The sequence below is a fragment of the Cariama cristata genome, unplaced genomic scaffold, assembly GCF_000690535.1.
Source record: "Cariama cristata isolate BGI_N322 unplaced genomic scaffold, ASM69053v1 scaffold4399, whole genome shotgun sequence".
Taxonomy (NCBI): Eukaryota; Metazoa; Chordata; class Aves; order Cariamiformes; family Cariamidae; genus Cariama; species Cariama cristata.
In genome coordinates this window covers 903-24303 of record NW_009636173.1, presented here as the reverse complement: position 1 = coordinate 24303, position 23401 = coordinate 903, and the positions used below count along the sequence as shown (strand labels likewise).

The window sequence follows — 23401 nt, the reverse complement described above, 5'->3', positions numbered from 1 at the left end:
TCCTATGTTTCAATTAAAGATCAAAATATCTACAGACTACCTCTCATATATGCTGTATGGCGATATGTTCTCTAATATATGTTGTCACTCTGTAACCGTCGATATTGTAAAGTCCTAATCCAACACTACCACGTATGGTTCCTCTGCAGGGACCTGTGAAGGAAAGCCAGCCATCTACCTGAGATTTTGTGTGATGGGGGCCAAGGTTCATTACATTTCTCTAAAAATGCAGAATCTACCTTGGCACTTTATATGACTATACTGCAAATGCAATACAATGAGGATATCTGTATTTAAAATATAAAAGAAAGTCAGAAGTGAAAGATGGCAGATCTCTTTCATCATGATGCCGTGAAAATAAAAGCAGCTATTTAGGGTCACCCACACGTTGATGCTGGGCAGTGCCTGTTCAAAAGACGTTCGGCCATCCTGCCTTAAGGGATATTGATATCAAGAAATATAAAAAACAAATATCAAAGTATATCAATATATCAAAAAGTATCACAAACGGACACCCTGGCTAGGGCTTTCAGTATACAGTAAAAGGCTGTGACCTGGACTGCACACAGAACTGTTGTTGCTTTTCTGCACCTTCAGCTTTTCCAGAAGTTTAGTCTAGAGTTAAAATGTGTTTATTTAAGTACTGCTGGGATGCTCGCAGTAGTGCCTATGCTGGCTTACGTGTTGCAAAATTGATCGTGTCGAGTAAATAGCACGCTGTAACTGCTTCAGCATTATTTGAATTAGATTTCACACTAGTGAGGTGATGGTCTTGTGACACGACAGAGCGCTCGCCAGTTCCACGTGGATGCTGTGCGCGCAGTGAAGGGGTAGTTCAGTCTTGATATATTCGTACTACCAAAAAAAAAGAGTTTACTTGCTGAAAAGTGGAGGGCCTAGGTTCTTAATCCCACCCCCTTCAGCTATCATGAAAAATACTGGAAGGAAAAAAAAAGTCAAACGAAAAACATGATATTCTTTATTTTTATTATAATTTTAACCACATGAGTAAATTGAAATCTGTAAGCAAAGCAATTACATGAGGAGGGTCTAATAAAGTTGTTCAAGCTACAACCTACTTCGATTGTTGAATCAAACTGAATAAAGCAGGCTGCTTTGATGGGTTTTTAGCTTCCACGAACATAACTGGCAGTGACATCTTCTTTTACTTTAATGGCAATGGTCTTCTGTGGGCTGGGAGTTTCATAATCAGCTGAAAGTAAAAAAAAAAATAAAAATTGGTCACTACTACAAATAGGAAAATTGCTGAACCAAGTACTATCCTCAGTTCAGCTGGTGAAATCTCATTTTTTTTGCAGGACCTGATTATCAAAAAATTTCTCCCTGACCTGAGCAGAAGAGCAAGTCAAAATTGTGGATCAGATCCTCAGATGTTCCAGCACAAATGGTGATTGAAGATCTTAAAAAAGCCCAACCAAGCAACCCAACCACTGTAAAGGGGTTTACAGTTATTCCCAGAGGACACATTTTAAGAGTCTGAATTATGTTTCTTCACAAAAGGTACAGTCTGTGTGCCAGATTCTGTCCTCGGACTTTGGGGGGAGCTTGTGTGCTTAGAAAGGGAGCGGGATCCCAGCTTTAATATTTGGACTGTATAGTGAGAGGAGGAGGGAAGGCATAATGTACCCAAGGCAAGAAACAACAACACAGCTGCTTTGCAGCCGCTAATGTAGCCCCCAGATGCTGTAGTAGCTTTTTAATCTCACATCTCAAATCTTCAGGGAAGACCTACTAGCGTATTCCTAAACCTTGTCCTTCTGCAGCAGTGCTAGAAACCACCTATCTCCGATACATCAGGAATCTCTGCACAACTGGATTTGGGGTGTTCTTCCCCTTTGGCAGCATCTCCAAACCTCACCATCTACCGCTCGGCCTTATGAAACATGAGAACCACCCCAGTCCTCCTGCTTCCAGCAGCCTCACAGCCCCTTCCCAGGGAGCACCTGTTCTCCATCCTTGTGGCACGCTTGCTTCTAAGGACAGGTACCTGCTTTGTTCTCCATCCAGGAGGCAGTGATACGCAGCAATGTCTTTCTCCAGCTGTTGTTTGCTGGTCAGCAGATTTTCACGATCCCGCTGCTGCTGCTCAGTTTCTACTTTGATTTCTCCCATCTCTGCCTCCAGCTTAGAAATGACAGAGCCCAGGTTCTGCAGTTCGATGTCGTGCCAGTGCTTGGCATCGTATAAAGAGTTCTCCAGACCCCTCTTCTGTAAGGGCACGACAGCAGACATTAAAACAGTCACTTTTCATATACTTCATAGTGATTTTTATTCAGGTTTGGCCAATATCTCTACTGAATACGCTTAAGTGAAGATTTAATATTTTGAGAATTCCTCTCTTTAAATACTTTGAGAAATGTGTATTATCATCACAAAGGTTGAACTACTTTGGTTACAAGGTGCAGATATTCTTCAGACCGTCAAGTACTACCCACCCAGCGATCTCGGTGAAATTATTGTTAGTATGAAGACACTGAAGATTGAAAATAGGGACCTAGTTGTCAAATGTGGTACACTTAGTGCACCACGTCAATCAAGAAGAGCCCAGAAATGTCTGGCATCTCTGGAAATGGTATCTGCTGGAAAATGGGATTTATTCTTAAGTCTGCATCCCAAGATGGGACTGTTTTCCTCAGAAGGCATGTTGAATTCGCACAGAATATACCCATTGAAAACCCAACATTACTTACCAAGGTTCTCAAAGATTCAGTTTCAGCTTGCAAGCTTTGTATTTTGCAGGCGGTTTCATGGAACTCGGTTCTGAGGCCCTCCACCAGCTCTTCCTCGTGGGTTCGCACAGCAGCCGTCGTTTCAGCCTGTTGCTGGTAAAAGATTGTGACTGTCGTCACAGCTTTCCCAAACTATGGTTTAGTTTCCTTACATAACAAACTGACAGTTATATTTTCACAGTTTGTGGCAATTATGTTTGGTTCTTGTATATTAAATCCCTCGGTTGAACAATTCCGGATACTTCTTAGTGTCAAAATTATCGTATTTTCCATGCATTTACTGTAAAACGGCTTAAGTGTAAGTGTAGATATTTTATCTATGTCAACAAAAGCTCTTCAGCATTCATACTACTATGCTTAAAATGACCTATAAAAAGAAAAAGTTGCTGTAATTCTTCCTTTTGTAGCTATACTATAATGGTTTTTTAAAGTTAAGTGTTTTCACTTAGTCTATTGGATTCACACCTTGATTTTTCCCATAGGATTCTATGAGTCAGAGAGCAAGTCATCTGACGGAGGTCAGAAAAGTAATTTCTGTTAATTGAATTAAGATACTACTATGCAATTTCATGCTCTTGTTGCTTGTGGGTTTTTATATGGGTTTAGTTCAGGCTCCTTGAAAATAGGCGAAGGAGAAGGTACCTTAGTAAAAATAAAATTTCTGTACTTTTTAATGAGGACTGAGATCAAGGTTTTCAGTCAAGAGCTATGGGCTCTCTAGCAAATACAATTCTTCAGTCAAGACCTACATTTCTTCTGGTTGATGCTAAAGTTAAACTATGCAAAATACTTCCACTCCACTTTGAAAATTCATCTTGACTCTGTCCTGCTTTTCTGATTATGCATTCTTTTATTTCAGAAGTTAGATCAAATTTTTTAAAAGTCTGGGACTATGCACCAGCAACCATTTCTATAATTTTTTTTTGGTACCATCATGTGAACCCCACACCTTGGTCATTGTAAATGAAATCATCTCTGGTGCAAAAGGTCATTTAAGTACCAGTTAAGTCCCAAACTGAATTTAGGATTTATGAACCTGTGTTGCAAAGGGCTGAACTTCAATCCAAACACAAAAACTGTCCTTTCCAGCAAATTGTGCAGAGCCTGTATTTTCCAGAAATACTTTATAGGGGCTTGCGCTTCAGAGAGACATAATCCCACCTCACTAGTTCTGGTGATCGTGGACCTGCCACTCTGGAGTAATTTGTGTCTCCTAAGTTGTGTTGAGAGCATAGTCTGCATGTTATTCTGGTACGAAGACTATAAATGCCTCTTTTTAAAGAGATACATAGGGCAGGGAAGGTGCCTTTGCACCTATATTTGTAGCCTACACCCATTACCGGAAGCCTGGCATCTCTCATTCACATTTACCCTGCTGGTGGCCCAAATGCTACCTCTAAATCCAACTTGCCCTGACCACAGGTGATGCTGAAACTCCTGCAGGAGTTACCCTAAGCTGTCACGGCTACCTGATGTTAGTGATGTGAATGATAGACCAGGCAGATGGAGTAGATGGAGGTGGCCACATCAGGCCCTAAATTACTGAGGAGGACACAGCAAGTAAGCACAGACTGAACGAGCTCTAAAGCTTTTGGTACACACAAGCTTTCCCCATCCTCACAGGATTGCCAGCTGAGTCACCCCAAGGGTCCATGGGGAGGGTGCTGCTGGGCATGACATGAGGCCTCCGCTTTGGGGTTCCTTCTGTAGGGAAGTGCAGACGTAGTCCTTGTGCCCTCTTCGCTAGGCAATTCATGTTTTCTGAGGCTCTGCTCTTCCTATGCCTGAGATGCTCCACAAGGGAAAGACTATACCTGAACAACTGGATTAATGGGGGGAAGAGGATGAAATCATCCTCCTAAATCTTTATCATTTTGGTGCTTTGAGTTTCCTCGGAATGTGTGGATTTCAAGCACATCTGTACAGCTCTGAACCAGGCACTGTGCAAGAGTGCAGAATCTCTCATTGGTCTGTTTTTCATGGAATCAAGATAATTAAGAGATGATTAGTGATGGAACACCATCATCCAGGGCCTGATCAGCATGATATCTACAGAAGGAAAGTGACTTTGATAAGCTCCTAAGAGTTCTGGGAACATGTTAGCAAAGTAGCAAAGAAGGGAGAAACAATTGACCTAAGTCACAAGATTTTTCAAAACCTTTTACAAGATCTAGCGTAGGAGACGACAGAGGAAGCCGTGTGATCGTGTGCTCAGGGCAGAGCATTGCCATGGGTCAAGAGATGGGACATGAAGAGGAGAATTAAGGTCTAGTTCCATTATGACAGAAGCTAAAGAGGCTGATGCCTCAAGGTTTACTGCCTCGGGGATGAATCATGAACTGGAAGGACTGATGGATGGCAGAAAACAATAGAGATCAGCAATGAGCAGGGGTGGATGTGTGGAATCAAACTACATGAGTGGACAGCACCAGATCATTAAGTAAAGCATTTTTCAGGAGAAAATATTAAACAGCTTGCCTGCCTTACAAGGGTTTAAATCACTTGTGTCAAGTCAGGGAAAGGTTTTGAGCATTATGGACAAAAAAGTGCAGAGGTCAAACCAATGGACTCCAGTTTTGAGGTTACTTAACTCACCTAAAAAATGTCCCGTGTGAAACCCTGTTAGGTACGAATGTAAATTGATATGTTTTGGTGCCTGAAGACCCATGAAAAACCTAGCCAAGACTGCAAGTCTAGCCAGAAGACAAAGCAAATAAGGCAAGGGAATTAGTCAGAAAATAACAAAAATACTGCCCTGATGTCTAGGTCACTGCTAGGACGTCATTTGAAATACCTTGGTCACAGCTATGCCAAAGGGTGGGTGCAGAGAAAGGAAATTAAAATATTAGGGACCAAGGAAAAGCTCACAGAGAGAGCTTGAAGAAACTAAGTAATGAAGAGCAAAGGAGAGGAGGGAACTGCTGTCTCTCTGATGTGGCTGAAGAGTGAGGGCAGATTTTTCAGTGTGGATAACCAAACGGTGCAACTTAGCCTCATAAGATGACATTAAGTCCGCAAGCTTAGTTGAAAAAAGCTGAACTCTTTTATCTGTATAAACAGTAATAATTTAAATAGATCACTGTGTGAGGTATGAGATACAAAACTGCATCATCTGGGTTTAATAAGAGGTATATGTGGGGACAAAACCCACTAAAATGTCAGAACCTGCTCAGGACTGGAACTGATCTTTCCAGAAATCTGTGATATTCTGGTTCTTCCTCCTGTTAAAAAAAAAACCAAACCAAAACAGGAACAACTTAAACTAGTAAGAGCTTAGACTAAGATAGCCGAGTAGGTATGGGTTAGGTATCAAAGACATGATACTGGGATCCAGTGATCAGTCTAGTATGAGCTGGCAGTTTTCTCCCCAAATAATATCCCTGAGCAGCTGAAAGACCAGATATTGAAGGTATGAAAGAAATAGGAAGAAAGAAGTTGTGAGGGCGTGTTTGCACAGGAGGAGGCAGAACAAGCAGGACAGGGAAGTGGAGAAACGGCAGAATTTGGTGCCATAACAGTAACGCTCCTTTTGCTGAAATCTGGCAGTGGGCCTGGAACAGATTTTCTGGGAAAAACTTGGGAGGCGGCTGAGGATGCTCTGGCTCTTGAGGGCTGCGTACACTTCGTATGGAGGCACTCTCCGAGCTCATGTCGTTTCTTACTGTGTCACCAACTTCCTTTGGGCTGTACGAGCTGAAAATCAGGCCCCTGCAGACTAACCGTATGAAAACTTTGCTTAGTAACAGTCTGGCACGCTCACAAACTTGATGACACCTCTGGGATAAACTCCTCTGGTTGGTTTCTTGTACATTCCCTAGCACCTTTGCTGTCACAGGATTTTTCTTCTTATTTTGAAAACAAACACTTACTCAGAGCTTGAACATATTTCTTGCTTTTTTTTTCTTGTTGTTTGCCTTGACTACCCCCTACTCCTCTCATGGCACCTCTGTACCATGGAATGGGGCCGGGGGGGGGGAGGCGATGTTTTTGATAAATGTTTCTATAGCACAGCTGTAGTTATGATTTGCTGTGCCATGTCTGCTGTAATAGCCAACTCAGAATGAGATGGCTACTAACATATGGGATTGTCCACTGAACTTAGTGCTTCAGCTCTGCAAAAATACTTCAGCCAGCCACTTTCGAAAATGAGTGATCCTTCATGACAGAGAAAAAGCCGCATTAAAACGCTGTTTCAGACTCAGCGTCAGGAGAGGAGAGGACTTTTAAAGGGAATGGCTGCTATCATCACTTTTCATTTCTAAGTTAACCTCCAGTTTTCCCACTGCTGCCAAAGGCAACAATATCAAGGAGAAACCCACAAGGAGTCTGTAGCTGTATAATTAGCATAGAGCAATGTGTTTTGCCCTTTTGATTTACAGACCCCTGTAAATTCTTCAGTGGAGGAACGGCCCTAGTAAGAAGGGTAACAACTGTGGCTTGTCCTACACAGGAGGTATCAACTGATTAAGTTTGTTTTTCTTAGCGAACATTTCAGAACCCTTAGAAGGCTCCCACAGATACCTGTGGTATCACCATTTCCACCGCTGTGTGTATCCCAAGAAAGCCACCGATATTTATGACTGTATTTTCCCACGGACTTGGACCAAAATACTTTAGATTTTTACCATCTTTTTTGTTTCAAGAAAAAAACCAAACACCCAACTCTCAAAGTTACTGCAGAGAGATTTTGTGTTTGCTTCAAATCCTGTAAAGCTGGAGTGGGTTACGGACTGCTTACCTTAGTACGGAGCAAGGCACCTGTCTCGGCACGATTCTTTTCAATGTCTCTCTCCCAGTGAATTCTGATTTTTTCCAGTATGTCATCCAGGCCACTTCCCAGGGGAACATCAAGTTCTTCCAGCTGAGATCCAGCAAGCTGCTTGTATAATACCTTCACATCCTTGAACAAAAATAACAGACATAAAAGAAGGTGAACCTTTTTGAATGGTAGCTTCAGAGAGGTTCGAGGAAGAGCTCTTTTGGTGCCACAAACAGAGAGAGTAACTAAATTTGGTCCCAAAAGGTGTCTCTACATTGATGATTTAGTGCACTGGAGGGCTTCTTTTTCAGATGTGGATTTGCCTTGCTTCTGCAGGGGGAGTCTTGCTGCAGAACTGGGGTACTGGAAGTGGTTTCCCCCTTGGTGGAAGGAGACTGAAGCCCTGCACCAAGGCACTGCCTGGAGCAGCCCTCTCACAGAGACAAGCTTCGTCAGCAGTCAGAGCTTGACACAGGCACGCTGCACGCCTGGGACACAAACCCACCACAACTATATTGCCGGTAAAGCGGCAATGTGGACTTTGGGTCAAGGAACTAACAGCTTACAGCAAATCAAACCCTCCTCTTCCCTCTCTGCTGTCCCACACAATGACGTAAACACTACGGGGAGATACAACAAGTTGTGCAAAACAGCAGGAGCTCTACAACCTCGCAGCTTGTGTGAGCCACCTGTGCTTTTATGCATGTGCATGTTAGATGAAGAGCACTCTCCTTCTCCATCACAGCATTCTGTTCCTTCTTTACATATAAGTGCTCCAAAACCATGTAAGCAGTAGAGAACTAGTGTGTCTACAACTGCACGCTTAAAGGTGGCACATCAGTTGTACATCGTGTTCAGGAACACAAGAATAAATGAGATTTGCACATGTATATCTGAACTGTCCGGCATCATAATCCTTTTACATCACTCTGTTTGCACGTGCTATTGGCATAAGCAAAAAAAGTAGTGTAAAAGCATCTGGGAATTACATTTTTTTATACAGATATTATATTAGTTTGGGAAAGTCCTTGGGACTTTGTGCCAGAGCTCAGCTGGATTAACTGCAATACTTGCTTCCAGCCTTTATTCTGTGACTTCTCTTGAGCAGCTTCCCCTGGTGCTGCTGCCATGGGAAAACCAGATCTGTGCTGAGGTGGTTCTGCGAATGCTCACATACTGCCAGTGGGTGAAGAAAAGAGCATCCTTCCACCCTGCAAGGGCTGCTTGCTGGCTAAATGCAGAGCGAGAGGAGCTGTTGCAGAGGTGGTGTTCTCGTTATGCCATATATATGGGCAGAGAACAGCATCAATGCCAGCTTTTCTGGTTTCACAGCAATCATTGCAATACACAGAGGTTTAAAGGGGATCTTGTGTATTGCTATCATTTTTCTGTTTTCCCTCGTCTAAACAACTTCCATCTTTCTCATGCCGTGCAGTGGTGATGAAGCCACTGCTTATTTTTTGCAAAATGCCAGCCTTGGGATTAGACTCATGGAAGTAGGGAGAGGATGAAGCAACCTCATTGTGGCAAGCCAAGTCTCCGTTTGCGTGCCAGTGTTGCTGCAATCTTGTGGTTGGAGATGTAACCTGTCAGAAATGTAAGGTAGGACAGTGCCTTGCTTCCGTGAGCCTTCTCAATTCAAGCGCTCTTTTACTTCTGAGGCATTAGCACAGTTGCTTGCTGTCCTTTATGTGGGTTTAGTAGTAGCTCCACATTTGAGCCCCCATCAGTAAAGATGTCCAGTCCTGAAACCCCTGCTGAGGGGAATAAACCACTTTCATGCAAATAGTGCTGGTGAATGTAATGAGTAAGTGGGAAAGTATTGCAAAATTGGGCAATAATGAGCTTGCCTTCTAGCTGCCTGTCCCTGTGACTTGCTTCAGTGGTGTGTCGCTCAGGAGAGACTCGGTTTTAGGAACCAAGCGGCTTGCTAAGCCAAGCAGGATATTTTCAGAAGAACTTGGTTAATGCTCAGGGTTAGTGCAGCAGGACCAGAGCTTGTTCCCTGCGCAGGTGTTTTCTCTTTACATCTCTGGCTTAGAAGCAGACCTCACTGGTGAGATGTCCACATACGTGACTGTGCAACCCTGTGACCATTATGTGGTATCTAGCAAGAAATGAAGTGATGACATCTCTTCCATGTCATATTTATCAGACGAGAAAGAGTTAAAACTTAAATGTAAGTAATTTGATCATGCCTCAGAGGTTAGTGCTTTAAGTTAACAGAGAGGAGAGGAATAAGAGCAGGTTTCAGGAGAATCCCCCCATCCCCATGGCAGGCAGAGTTTTTTGGTGCTTGCTTTGCACTAGAGGTATGATACCAACTGGATGAAACAGGCACACATTGGCTTTGCAGTGTCCCAAGTCCGGACTTACTTCTTCATGATTCTTTGACAGCAAAGTTAGTTCTTCTTTCATGCTCTCTATCTGACTCTCCAGATCCATTTTAGTTAAATTAGCATCATCAATCACTTTATATAGGGAATTAATTTCATCTTCCACTGCCTTTCTGAATGGCTGCTCATTTTCGTACCTGCAGAGAAAAAAAAACCCGAACAACCCAAACCTTAATACAGCACAGCTCAGCAAGAAAAAAATGTGGTTTGTTTTTTTTCAAATGACACCATTTGTGCTTATTAGCTCCTGTGTCCCAGGCAGAGGCACAGAAACACAGAAGATACACTTTGCTCTCACCTTGTCTCCCTATACTTGAATTTAACTGCCTGAAGTACCCTGTCATTATCTCAGAGTGCAATAAAACAGGCCAAGTTAGCTGTCTGCGCTACGGTGGTTATCAGCCTGACAGGATTCCCAAATAAGCATGGAGAGGCACGTGGTCTCTGGCTGGATCTGGTATTTATATACAGTATGGCTATGGGTGGCTTTTTCTCTGTTTGCTTGGCTGTAAAATGAGAATAACTGCTCATCCGTCTACATAAAAACTTTTCAGAGCCATGGTGAAAGAAAACACATGTGCATCAAGCATTACTTTTACTAATGGACATGCTGTTGGAAGTCTGGTCTACGTTCCAGGGTCCCAACCCATCCTTAAGACCAAATCCCAGTAGTGTCAAAATAAAGAGGAAATTTGAGTGCTTGGTTTGTCAACTAGAATTGCTGTTAAAGCAAACTGCTCATTCTAAACCGTGGCTGCAATGGTAGGGGAAATTGTGGCAGGCAGTTGCTATTCTACAGCACTGCTTGCTGCATCGCTTTCATTCCTACCTTTTCATTTTAGGTTTTGCATTGAAAATGTGGCTGGGTTGCATGGCAAATCTCCTTGGGTAGGAGGCTTTTGTGTCAAACCCATCCAGCCTGGGGACCTGGTGGCCAGGGAGGTTCGACAGGGGGGTTGGCAGGTTAGACGGGAGCCAACTTCATAAACAAGTCCTGCACTCTGCCCCTTGAGAGCCACCTTCATTGCTGGGAGTTCAACAGCTTGGGAAAGTGGCAGCTGATCCCAGTGAGAATTAGGAGCTTTTCCTATGCAGTGGATTGATTGACATTGTTTTTGTTACGTAGACTGCTTGTCCAAGTCAGCTGACATTTTTAAAAAATGTTTTTTAAAAACTCCTTAAAATATGAGTGTAGCTTGCTGGATGTAAAGCCATAAAATGAGTATCTCAGAGCTGTACCTTTCTGAAATACAAGGCAAACCTAAAAACATGATTAACACACTTTTTGATATGATTAAATAAAATAATACCAGAGAGGGAGAGACAGACATTTAAGGGATGATAAAAATCATAGGAAATAAAAATCAATGAGTTTGCAATACAGTTCGTCTGTCAGATCATGCAAAAAGCTATTTGTAAATGAACGAGGCCATTACGGGTAAACGCTAGAAGGATCATGTCCCCCAAGTAAAATTTAAAGAGCTTCATGCACTCATGTACATGAACGTTAGGCTTTGCAAACAGAAAGACATTAAAAAAGTGGTTTGCCAGTATTTAAGATCTTCTTTTACTATTCATTTCTCTCAGTAAAGACAAGGAAAATCGGTGCAGCCCATCTCTGTTTTCTTATCTAACAGTTCCACGCTGATGTTTGTAGTGGTGCAGTTTTTGCCTTTCAGCCGCTGCAGCAGAATGATTGTTACTTCCAAAACCACTTGTGTGGTACTGAAAATTAAAACTAACAATCACATGGAAGTTTGCCTTTATAAAATGTCAACCCAAATGTGAACGAATACTGATCTCTCAGTAAGAGATCAACTACTGTATATCAAAGTGGTTTTAAGTAATTACTTACTTAAGTAATTTTGCTAGTGCACATTTTTGTTACTATAAACCTTCAAAATCTTCCAAAATAATTTTAGCAGCATAATCATTTTGCTGTTACAAGACCTCTCCCAAGACAGTTGGTTGAATATTCAACTTAAAAGAACGAGCCCATTCTACTCACTAAGCATTACTCCCCTATATAGTAAGGGTTTGCCAAGGCAAAGTTTCAAAGAAAGTGGCCAGCCAGATGCCACCACAAGCCTACCGGTCTTTGAAATCTTCAGCACAGGCTTGAATGTTCTCGGTGTGCAGCATAAGACGAGCATTTTCAAGGACTGCTTCGCCCACCTAGAAGGAAGAGACAACAGAGCTCAAGCAATGAAGACCTTCAGCACGTTAGCTACACGCACTGTACGTGTATCTTAAGCAGATGGATAGCTTTGATTCTGAAAAGATTTTTTTTAGCCTAGGGATGTTCAAGTGACTCATTCCAGATAAATGAATCAATTAATTTTGTACATATAAATTCACAAATCCTCTGCAAACAGGCTGTAGTTTGTCATCAAACTGTTCATTGTTCCTAAGCATTCGTCTTCTTGTGGAAACACATTTATTCTGATCGTCAGCTGGTCGCAAGGGGCAAAATTCATTACTGTGTGCAAGGTATGTTCATCATTTAAGTCCCACTTAAATTTTCTAGATATAGTTTAAGTAGCACTTATGCAGTTCCTATTCTACTTCCCATATCAGCAGTCCTCTTCAGCGTCATCCTCTTCAGCGAGCCACGGAATACTTGTTGCTCATGCCGCCTGCGAGCCGTCCTCAGCTCCCAGAGTGTCGTTTTTCTTCTCTGATGGGATCCTGCAAGCTCTTGCAATAGACAGGAGACCTGAGAAGCAGGCAGTCTTCAAAGATTATTACATGGAACGTGAAATGCTTTGGAAAGATTGTGCAAATAAGACTGTGGCATCATTGCTATGGCTCTGGGGTGTATCTTTAATGCCCACGAGGATGGGTGAGCAAATCTGAAAGGCTTGTGACATAGCAGCTTGTTGTGATTTGAGAAGGTTATATAAAATGATAAAAAGGTAAAAAAGACCACTGCCTGCCCTGGAGTCACGCGTGCACTGAGCTATGGAGGTGACCAAAGACATGCTGAATTCGGTACCAGGCTTAGAGCGAACACCTCCGCAAATAGCTATCTGGGGGCTCCAGCCATGCCATGGTCCCTGCCCGGCGCTCTGGAGGAGCTAAACTGATCATCTCTTTGGTCTTTTTAAGAAGATACCCATGGAGATCTGCAGTTGAAACTAAACCACCACATGAATAAGAGCAGCTTTTTAAGCAGGCCAGGAGAGTTCTTGAAGCAGAAATCTTTCTTTAGATAATTAGGTCTGCAACTAAATGAGATTGCAAATCCCCCGAAGCATTCTGCTCCCCCGAGGTGAAACAGGCCGTACAACGTGGAGATGTCAAGGCTGCATCCAGACAAGTTATCTCAAGTACCGCAAGTGGGATCGTTGCCTTAGTATGGTCCTACCTGCTCTTTGGCCGGCTGCTTGGTGACAGGGTGGAGGTGGACATGCAAGGCTGAAGCATTTCTACGTGGTAATTAACATTCACCCTCATGAAAAGTGGCCTACTGCTCCAAATATCTTACAAATGCTTGGACAAACAAATACAAAATATGCGAAGGCATCTGATAAGGAGAGATCTGGAGGAATAACACATTCCCCACATTGAGAAGTCAATAATGGATCATGAAGTTAAAAGCACTCTATGTCTTTTAAATCTGAGGAGGCACAAGTGTGAAAAAAAGTGGTTTGCTTACGTCTCACGTACTGTTAGGAACAAAAAGGGAAGGTGGCTGTGGCTGGAAGCCTGGGGCTGGAGCTCCGTTCCCGCCAGCTCCAGCTCCGGGCCTGGCTTCAAAAGGAAACAGAGCTCATGCCATTGCATGGGCGGCCAATTTTTCTTTAATAACTGAGATTTCTTGGCCAATTCCAACCGATACGATAGAGGGATAGGCCATCTCAGAGACATGCAGCTCCAACACGTTTCATGAAAATAGCGTCTAGACAGAGGGGAGAGGTCCCATGAATACTGCCACTGAGTAAAAAAGCCCCAGTTTTGGCATGGGAAAACTGGAAAGTGCAGCGAATGCGCGGGAGTCAGAGATGTTACGAAAGCCAGAGGTGTGGGCAAAGAGATGGTATCTCATGGCACACCAGCCAGCCCCGCCGCGCAGCACACACGTACAGAACACTTTTATGTGCTCTCTTGCACACAAAACTGGCTCTTTTTCATTGTTCAACCTCTTATTGCCTTCTCCCTGCCTTTTTGCAACCCCACTTTACCAGCACTGGCCTAACCCCTGGGTCACCCCTTCTGCGGCATTTCAGAGCAGCTGGGCAGAGCCGGGACTTTGGGGACGTGATGCTCTCCTGTCCTCGGGTCCCCTTGCACCAGGAGACCTGAGTTTCTCCTGAAAGATGGAGAAAAGACATTTAGTTTTTACATGGCAGCAGCATGGAGGTAGAGGCAGTTCTTTGACCCAAGCTCTGAATTTTTGGTTGTGGGGTTTTTTTTCCTTCTTTTTTTTTTTTTTTCTTTTTCTTTTTTCCTACAGAAGTTATTTTGTCTTCTGCCTACTCGTCCCTGTGTGGATCTTCACAGAAGCTTTTAGTTTTTTTCCTGACACAAATCAGGGAGCAGAAACGCTGCCCTGTGATTTGCCCTGTGCTGTCAAAACAAACACATTTGCCTCCAGCAGTGAGCCCACGCGATTACAATACCTGACCTAAACTCTGATGAAAATGACCATCTTTGAGGGAATTGGGAACATCCCACCAGCAAAAATACCATTAAATCCTGTGATCTGCACCGTGCCACTCAGAGGTATGTTAATGGCTAAGTTTAGAGGCTGAATCGAGTGGAAAATGGCTTTTGGGCTTCAACGAAAGCAGAAGCAGAGAATAGCTGGTGATTTGCCACTGCCTGGATTTCTGCCTCTATACCGAGACAAAGTGGTTTTTCAAAGTGCTTTTCAGTAGCAATTTTGTGGTTTTATTGAGGCACTTGAGGTGGCTTCTTACCTGGCCCACAGTGGATGTCTGTCTTTACCAGCATGCTGGTACCATACTCCTGAGGACTCGGTCAATACCTGACTTCCCTCTTCACAGCCCGGCAGCTCATGCCAAAAGTTCAGTGAGAGCATCCAGGGCGTTCCAAAACTGCACACAAACCTGAACTCTGCCGTGTAATTAAAAATGGTATGAAAAAGTCTAATGTTTGGAAGGTTTCAGGGATGAGTGTTGTAGTGGGAGCCAGCAGGCATTAGCCTTTCAGCCCTCCTGGAAATCAACATTAAGTCCGACCATGAACTTGAAGGATAAATAATGACATGGTAGTTTCTATGTAGAAACCAGATTTCCTGAAAAATTCTCTCTGATTTGCATGAGCTGTGAAAGCCCTTTCCTAGGCTTGAGAAGAAGAGATGTAAGACTTCCATCTAGTGGCTCTTTCGTTTGATTTAATTCTCCTAATAATCCACAGCTGGGTGCAAGCACACAGCATTAGTGAGACGGATTCATAGCCGCTTTGCTGACACACGTACTAAAACGCATGATGCAGCAGTTTAGGAAACACCCTTCTTTGTGTCCATTGGAAATGCGAGGGCTCGCAATGCCGCAAGCACTCAGACGTTGCCTCCTCTGCTTGTAAAGCAGAAGGCAACGCTGTCCTGCCTCTCAGGGCTTCTGGGAGGCTTAAGTTACTGATGCTCGTGTGGCATTTAAACGGCCCAAATGGGAAGTGTTCTAAAAATGCAACTATTATTACTAATAATAGCTCCCTTACGTCATGTATTGTCTTGCAACACTCGGATCTGTGATGCACACACACCTTTCGAGCACGATTTTTTTCAGCTCTTAACACTGAATATTTGTGGTATAAAACATCTTAACTAGAAAGCAGCAACAATTTCCTTTGATTTCACTGTAATTTTATGGACATGAAAATGCAATTTTACTTTTTAGAAAAAAAAATCTGATCAAAATCTGCATCAACGTACTGGCCCATTTACTGGGTCACGACTGGCAACAAGGAAAACCAGCTGCTTCAAGGGAGTTTGCAGACTCCAGCCTTGATGAAGTGTGATGTGATACAGACACTGATGGGGAAAACTTACCCCTGGTGGCCGGCAACTTTTGATTTTTAACAGAGATCTGACCAAGTTTGGCACTGCAAGATTTACTACACCTTTCAAATTCTTAGCTGTGCTTTATCGATAGCTTTGTATAGTTTTGCTGCTTTTACAAATGCCTAAATCCTTTCTGAATGCTGCTAAATTCGTGACCTCAGGTGTAGCTTGTGATAATGAATCTCGTTTTAATTATTCATGTAATGGACAATTATTTGGATTTTAAGTTCACTTCAGTTAAAGCAAATGATGCCTGCATGGAGAAAGATCAGAAGATGCTGGTCTAGTCTTTCTTTCCACGTGCAGAAGGTAATGGTTGCTATCAGCCCGTTGCCTCCAACACGTTTTAATTTGCAGCTAAATCAGGCTAAAAGCATGCAACCCAGTGCCTGCGGCTCAGATGCTGAGCAGTAAACTCGTAACGCTTTCGGTCATGCTTTCTGTGCTGAACCCCTTCTCAGAGCCCGAAGGGGGAAAACAAAGGTAGCAAGAGCGGCTTTTGTTGCATCGCCTTGGGAAAGGTAATACCTGGAGAGAGGCTGGGAAGATTGATGGATCCTTTGCCGTTGCTGCATCCAGGAAAACATCACTTCATTTATACATCCAATATTTTATAAGTAAACAGGACTGCATCCAAGAATGCCTGGTCCTCAAAGCAGGAGATACCTCCTAAAGAAACGATCTGTAAAAACCATAATGTTGCCTAAGCAGAAGGAGACAACCTCACCCCCCTGATCCCACAGCTGTACGTGAAGGTAGTCCAGGTTACGCCGTTGGAGGTGGCTGAGAAGACATAATGAAACCTAATTAATTACCATCCTCTGTCTGGTGGTTGACCAAGCACTGTGCCATTTTGTGGGACTCTGTTGTGCCCTTAGATCAGTAGCAGAATGCTATTTCGCCCTCTTACAGACACTGATTGCGCACTGCGTTGGCGCTGGCGTGTGTTACAGCTCACACTCAGCGGCTCTCCTGGCCCCATGGCAAATGAATTGCTCGGTGCGAGTCCAAATGCAGCGATGCCTCGGGCTGTCAGTCCTGTATATTCTCCAGGCTTAGTATTAACACTGAGTAAACGCTGACAGTAAGGCCGGGTGCAAATAAAAGTATCTCTGTAGAAAAACTCCGGTGATCTTTGAAATGCTCCCAAACGTGCAGAGGAGTCACAGTAGTGATGAAATTGGTCCAGGACATTGATTCCTTCTGCTGCTTTTGAGTTTCCTCCTGTGATCTGAACTGCGCTACGTGCCATCTCATAGACAACAGAAATCTCCGCGTCTCCCACGCAGCCGTAACTGAACGGGCACGGAGGCTGAGCTACCCTCTCGTCTCTGTGAACTCACTGAGATTGTTTCCAGCATCCGCTTTTCCCAGGTGCTGCCCTGCTCCGTGGAAAGGAATTGCCTTTACAAACTGTCTCTTCTGCACAAGAGACACAGTTGATTAGAGACAGAATTTTCCACAAGAAGCCCGACACGAAGCCTGGAGAAAAGGAGTACGTCCCGGGTAAAATGAGATGAATTTGTATTTCTATCACTTGAATTGATGCAGGAGCGCAGCCCAGGAAGGGCAGGAGGGAAACGGGACCTGAAGTCTGCTGGGGTCTCTCCTACCCCACTGTGGAGATGGGTCCGTCACTTTTCTGATTTTGGGACCAAGAGAGTCCTACGTGGCCGTATCCTTGTCTTCTCACTAGCAGGGCAAGAGGAAGGGGCTCCTGTTTAGACACACACACCCCCCCCCTCCCGAATTGTGTATTTTTCTTTGCTGCTTCTTGTTCCTATCCTGGGCGTTTGGGTTAAACCAGGTGGCTGCTCAACTGGCTTTGCACCCCAAAACCTTCTCAGCTGCTTCATGCAAATATCACCAAGGATTTTACGGCTGCCAGGCATCCCTCCTGGCTGAATGCACCAGGATGGCTGGGAATCAAAATGAATCCTCAGATTTTGCAGGAGACTGAAAAAAGGATATGTCACATTAAGGCGGATGTGGACATCTACATAAAATCTAAATATATTTACAAAAATTACATCTAGAAATGTATCTCCCAGGTACCTCTCATTTCTGTTACACCTCGCTCCTGAACACCTTCCACTTTTCCTACTGGGATGCGTCGTGGCAGGAGGGTACTGACTTTGTCTGCAGCAGCTGAGTTTGACGTGGTTTTAATAAATGTGACAGTTTTGGTGTACCTTCGCCAACTAGCTCCAGGATGAATGTGTTAATTACTGTGTGGGCTGGATGAGGTCCTACTTTCACTTTTGGTTAGATGCTTAATATAAAAAAAGCGAAGAAACCTATTAGTCAGAATTGTACGTAACAGCGCAGATTATATCTGAGAAAGTCAAAACCCACTAAGGGATGTCTGTGTTATTGCTTTAATTGAAGTAATTTGGAAAACTTTATGTATTCTCTATTATGTTTTAATGGATAAGTAGATATGGATGATGCTAATCTTTTTCTCTTATTTTCTATGATACTTGCAAATGCTATTACTGCATAGCTCTATTTTTCTGATTTTCTATAGGACAAGCCCAGTATTCAAGCTAGATTTCATTATGAACTGCACTTATTTACTCATAAGAAAGGGAGGCAGAGGCAAGGTGGCAGGATGACAACATAAAGAAAGGTTAAAAGGAAAGCAATTTGGATGAAAAATTCTGATGTGAGTAGGTTCATCTGCACTACAATGTTAGAGTTTCATATAAAGAAAAATCAAACAGTCTTTTCTAAAGTACCTATGGTCCTACTTTTCTGGTCTTAACCATAAGCCCCGGCAGGTTTTACAGCTGAGGTCTGCAGCTGCAAAATGAGACACTCGTCTGGAAAACACAGGACGGCGGCTGCAAAGCATTAACCCCCCCCATCTCCCATCAAAGTCCCCGTCTACCTCAGTGAGACGACAGGTTCGAGGGTATGGCTTTTCGTAAGCCCCCCAGATTCAGTGCTCCCACTGCCTTCAGCAGCCCGTCCCTTCAGAAAGCTTTCATTTACCAATACAAAAAGATACCAACTTCAAACGTCGGTGCTTAACTGCGTGTTTCTGCTGACACAATCTCTCTACAACAGCTTATGCAGCAACATTCGGAGTTCAGACAACACTTGTAGCACTCTGGGTGAAGACTTGCCGTAAAAACGCAGCGTACTGTAAACACGCACCCTCTTTCCTATGCCAGAGTAAAACTCTGGCCAGCCCAAGGTAAAACACACCATTGTCCCAGGGAACTTAAAGTCGTCTTTCAGGCTTTCTGAAGACCGACCGATGGCCTTCTCTGCGCCCGCACAAGCGCTGCCGGGAAGAGGTGTGCAGGATGCCGGGCTCCAGCTCTTTGGGGTCCCGTCCGCTCCCGCTGGCTGGCAGTCAAGAAGCTGGGACTTGCGAGGTGCACTGAGACCTCAGGGGACAGAGCCCTGTGTTTGCTGCAAGCAGGGCATCAGCCTGCAAAGTCTTACTGGTCTTACTGGTCAGCAAAAGGAACTGTTTCTTGTCTGTGAGGTCAATGCAAGCACCATTTTGCACCCCTACAATAAACACTTTCCCGGAGAATCTGCAGCCTGTGCCATACGGAGAAGGTGGGCGTAAGGGATGGTGGGGTGGCCACAAAGGAAAGGAAAGGAGTCACTCATAGTACGTAATTACTATTTTTAAATAAATAGACCATTTGAAAATGTGATTAAGCAAACAAGGGAATAAAGTAAGAATCTGAATTGCTGATTTAAAAAAAACCCAACAATGTGCTTGTAATGATACTAATTCAGTCCTAGCAGTTTTCTTTCAATAATTTTGATGCTCAGCATTATAACCACAGCTAAGAAAAAAAAAGTTAAGAAAAAAACCCACCCATTTTAATCAGCCAAGACTATCGCGCCTTGGGGTGCATTTCAATCACCCCCATGCACAGGGTGCCTGAGGCAATTCTCCTGCTTAATAGGCATTTTCTACAACACACTATGAGATGATAATGCTAATTATCATGAAGATAGATTCAAAACCTTCCGTCTAGGGCACCGCGCCTTGAAATCAGGCGGCATTCATCATCAGCATCAACCCTTGCCGCTCAGGGTTGCTAATGACTTGTCCCCCCCGCTGCCGACAGCGCTCCGGCACTCACCTGATGGTAAATCGCCTCCCAGTTCTCCCGCAGGGCTCCCCAACTGCTCACGCTGGCCGCTTTCTTGTCCAGGTAGACTCTGATGTGCTCCTCCAGTTCCTGGTTGACCTGCTCGAGAGCTCGCACCTTCTCGATGTACTCCACCAAGCAGCCGTTCAGGCTCTCGTAGGAGAGACCTCTGCCCTTCTCCAGCCCCGGGGCCAGGGGCACAGCGGCGGAGGAGCTGCGCAGACCCTGGAGGAAGACGCTGCTGATGCCCAGGGCTCTGCGGGACACTCGGGTGCCCAAGCGGCTCCCCCCGCCGGTGGGGACGGTGCCCACGTAGACGCCAGGAGGTCTCGACAGGCTCCCTCCGCCCCCGATGCTCACTCGACGGCCAGGTGGCCCAGAGCTCTCAGCCGTGGAAGAAGAGGGCTGCTGCCCCAAGAAGGACGACCGGCGCCTTGGCAAGGGCATGCTGCTACTCCAGCCCGCCGAGCGCTGACGCTCAGCCCGGCCGCCTCGCCCCGCACTGGCGGGAGGGATGTGTCGAGCCCAGCAGGTTGGGGCTCGCGCAGGGTTTCGGCTTTGTGCGACGGCTTTCTGGAAGGGGGGCTTTGTGCTGCCCGGGAGCACCCGTCACATTGTCCGGGCGGCCGCTGGGTCAGCAATCCCATTTCAGGGGAAATCTCCCTGCTGCTGCTGCTGCAAATGTGGCAGATGAAAAGCACAATGGTGTTTACAGGGACAGCGGGACAGGGATTCAGTACAACGTACGTGTTAAAATACCAGCAGTGTTTTCTAGGCTGACACCCAGATGATTTCCTGCCCTTATACCCACAGGTATCCAGACATATATCACAAACGCATTGGCCGCTCACACCTGTGCTTGCTCCAGACAGAGTCTCCTGCAGAAAGACATCACCTAAAGTTAGTAAAACCCAAACTTTGGAGGAACCAGCAGGGCCACGGCTAAGTCGAGCCAAGCCGAGCCAGCCTTTCGCTGCTGCAGAGCCTCGAACGCTCCCTCGGCCCCGTTGCAGGTTCTGGATTTCTCTGCGCTTTGGCTTCACCACCCGACCAAGGCACGTTGCCCCAAACCCAGCAGATTTTAACGAGGAATAAGCACCCTCACGTCTAGCCCCGCTCAGTCGGTTTAACGTCACATTATCACCTGCACTTGGTCTCCTGAACAAGGGCCCGTTTCACTTTACCTACGTAACGTGATGACAAAGTGAGGCAACCGCGAACGGAAAGAAAAGGGCAAAACAATCCCTGAGATTTATTGCAGGGGTGTGGGGGGGTTCCTCTTCTCCTCTTTTCATGTCACTGATCTTTGTGATCAGGTGGGTAGTTTATAGGTACGTAAGTCGGACGTGTTCATGGTACAGTGGGATCCTTCGCTATACAATGTTAGGTACGGCTTTTTCTACCTACACACAGGGATGCTTCACAGCCAGGATGCCAGACTTGTTCCAGGGTGGGATTACCGGTGCGCATCTTTGCAGGCATGCCTGTAATGTGCTGATGTTGGGCATTGCCCTAACGCGGCGTAGGTTTGTACAGGGGCGGCGGTGAGTCTTTGGCGAGGTGGAATACAGTCAGAAATCCCTGTCTTCTGCGGGTGCCTAATCCTGGCTCGGTGGGTTGGTGGCTGGAGTTTCTTTTACTTGTTTTTTAAGTTTGAGAACTGCGAGAGTGCCTACAGTCAGGTCACCATTTCACGGTTGCCTGAAGCCTGGGAATAGCAGAGCATCTCAAAGCTTTGCAAATATTTTTGGCTAGTTTCTAAGCATTCTGCATTTAGATTACCAAGCAAACTGTGCTGGCTAAATGAGAGGAATCCTCCAGTATTTCTTAATCAACATTTTCAGTGTATTTGCTCTGTGTCAAATAAAAAAAAAAAATAAATCAGATCTGCCTTGCAAAAGCAAGATCATATACAGAAAACAAATGCAAAAATTCAGTGAATTTTTACATAGTGAATAGTGAATTAAAACTGAATTTAGTTCTTTGTAACCTTGTTCTCTCTTTCCACCTCCCTGTTGAAATATAAGATGAAGGTCCTCATGGGATTGCTTTCACTCTCAGCAAGACCCTGAGGAAGTTTTTACTCTCTGATCAATCAAGTGATTTCCAGGATGCCGTTTAGTATTTGATCATGAGGATCACAGACATCATACTGCGTAGCGTTTATCCCACGGTGAAAAGCTATATTCCCAAAGAGCCCACCCATGTCCATACACAGCCACGTCTTCCTGCCTGCCCCGGTCACCTTGCAGGCAAGCACTGCTTTACTCTCTGATGCTGAGCAGAAAATCAAGTATCTAGGAGAGTGCTTGTAACATCACAATTTTCTAATTTTAGGAAGCCTGTGGCCTACATTCAGATTTGTGCCTCGGCACAGTAGAAGTGCGCTGGTGGGAGAGGGAGAAAGGAAGGATGACAGTGCCTCTGCGGCCCCCTGGTCCTGGGGAGGGGGAGCACTTCTTGGCCTGATTCCAGCCATCATTTAGTAAAGTTGCCAGGTTGCTCTGAGTAACCGCAGCCACCGGGACTCTGCCGGCAGGTGGGAACAGCTGGAACAGATGTGCCGCTGCTGTAATTCCCTTTTCGGGTGCCAGCCGTGGCTTACCTTGAACAAGGCGTATGGTTAATGATGCTACGCTAACCCCGTCCTGCTCAAACTTCCCTGTCACCCAGCCAAGCACCAACCGTGAGCAGCCAGCGGCACAGAGCAGCTGGCTGGAGCAGGGGGTAAATAAATGCCCTGCTGCCTCGCAGCCTCCTCCTGGTGACGGGACGGGGGAAGGTAGAAAATAGTCTACGAGGGCTGATGGCCAGAGGTGGGGAGAGGACGGCCGAGACATCAAAGGGTGGAGGCCGTTTCACTTGCTGAACGATATAAAAAAGGCAATTTGAGAGGCAAAACTGAAAATTGGTCCCACAGGAACGGTTCTGGGTTACTTAAAGCAAGAGCATCGATTTAGGCAAAGTCATTTTATGTTCCATGTTGGCCTCTCCTTGTAACAACCTATTTTTAATCCATCATTTAAGCTTCGTACACCCCTACTATTTCCCTAACACTATTGCAGCCTGAAATCTAGCGCTTAACTGGGTAGGACTGAAATGCCATTTTGCTCTGAAACGCTGCGTTTTCATTCCTAAGGGGGGAAGGAAAGTCTCAGAGAGGAGCGGGGGGGTATGAGGAAACTTGGTTCCATGGCACTAGCAGTCGAAGCATACAAGATACATAAACCAGTGGGGAAGTGGAAAAGTGGTGAAAGGCACAGCATTCAACTAGTGGGAGTCCCTAGTCACCAGATTTCAAGATTTCCAATAAATTTAAAGGAGGTTTCTGTTCCTTTGAAGGGGGA

The 23401-nt window shown here is 44.9% G+C and overlaps 1 protein-coding gene across 1 annotated transcript; it reads right to left on the bottom strand.

Annotated features, from left to right (window-relative positions):
- Nucleotides 1–963: 963 nt before the first annotated feature.
- BFSP2 (beaded filament structural protein 2, phakinin) lies at nucleotides 964–20591 on the bottom strand. Its single transcript, XM_009707808.1, has 7 exons — nucleotides 20046–20591; nucleotides 11998–12080; nucleotides 9886–10042; nucleotides 7489–7650; nucleotides 2712–2843; nucleotides 2009–2229; nucleotides 964–1213 (listed from the first exon to the last, which is right to left on the bottom strand). Exons 1-7 carry the CDS (start codon nucleotides 20499–20501, stop codon nucleotides 1210–1212), a joined length of 1215 nt encoding a protein of 404 aa, XP_009706110.1. The 5' UTR covers nucleotides 20502–20591; the 3' UTR covers nucleotides 964–1209.
- Nucleotides 20592–23401: the final 2810 nt, after the last annotated feature.

Bases quoted from the DNA above. Each gene is read 5' to 3' on its own strand.
- BFSP2 (XM_009707808.1), bottom strand. From the start codon at position 20,501: ATGCCCTTGCCAAGGCGCCGGTCGTCCTTCTTGGGGCAGCAGCCCTCT. The intron at 7,651-9,885 runs GTAAGTCCGGAC...TTTTTGTTCAAG, and splicing joins TGTCAAAGAATCATGAAGAA to GATGTGAAGGTATTATACAA. The intron at 2,844-7,488 runs GTAAGCAGTCCG...ATCTTTTACCAG, and splicing joins GTGCCTTGCTCCGTACTAAG to CAACAGGCTGAAACGACGGC.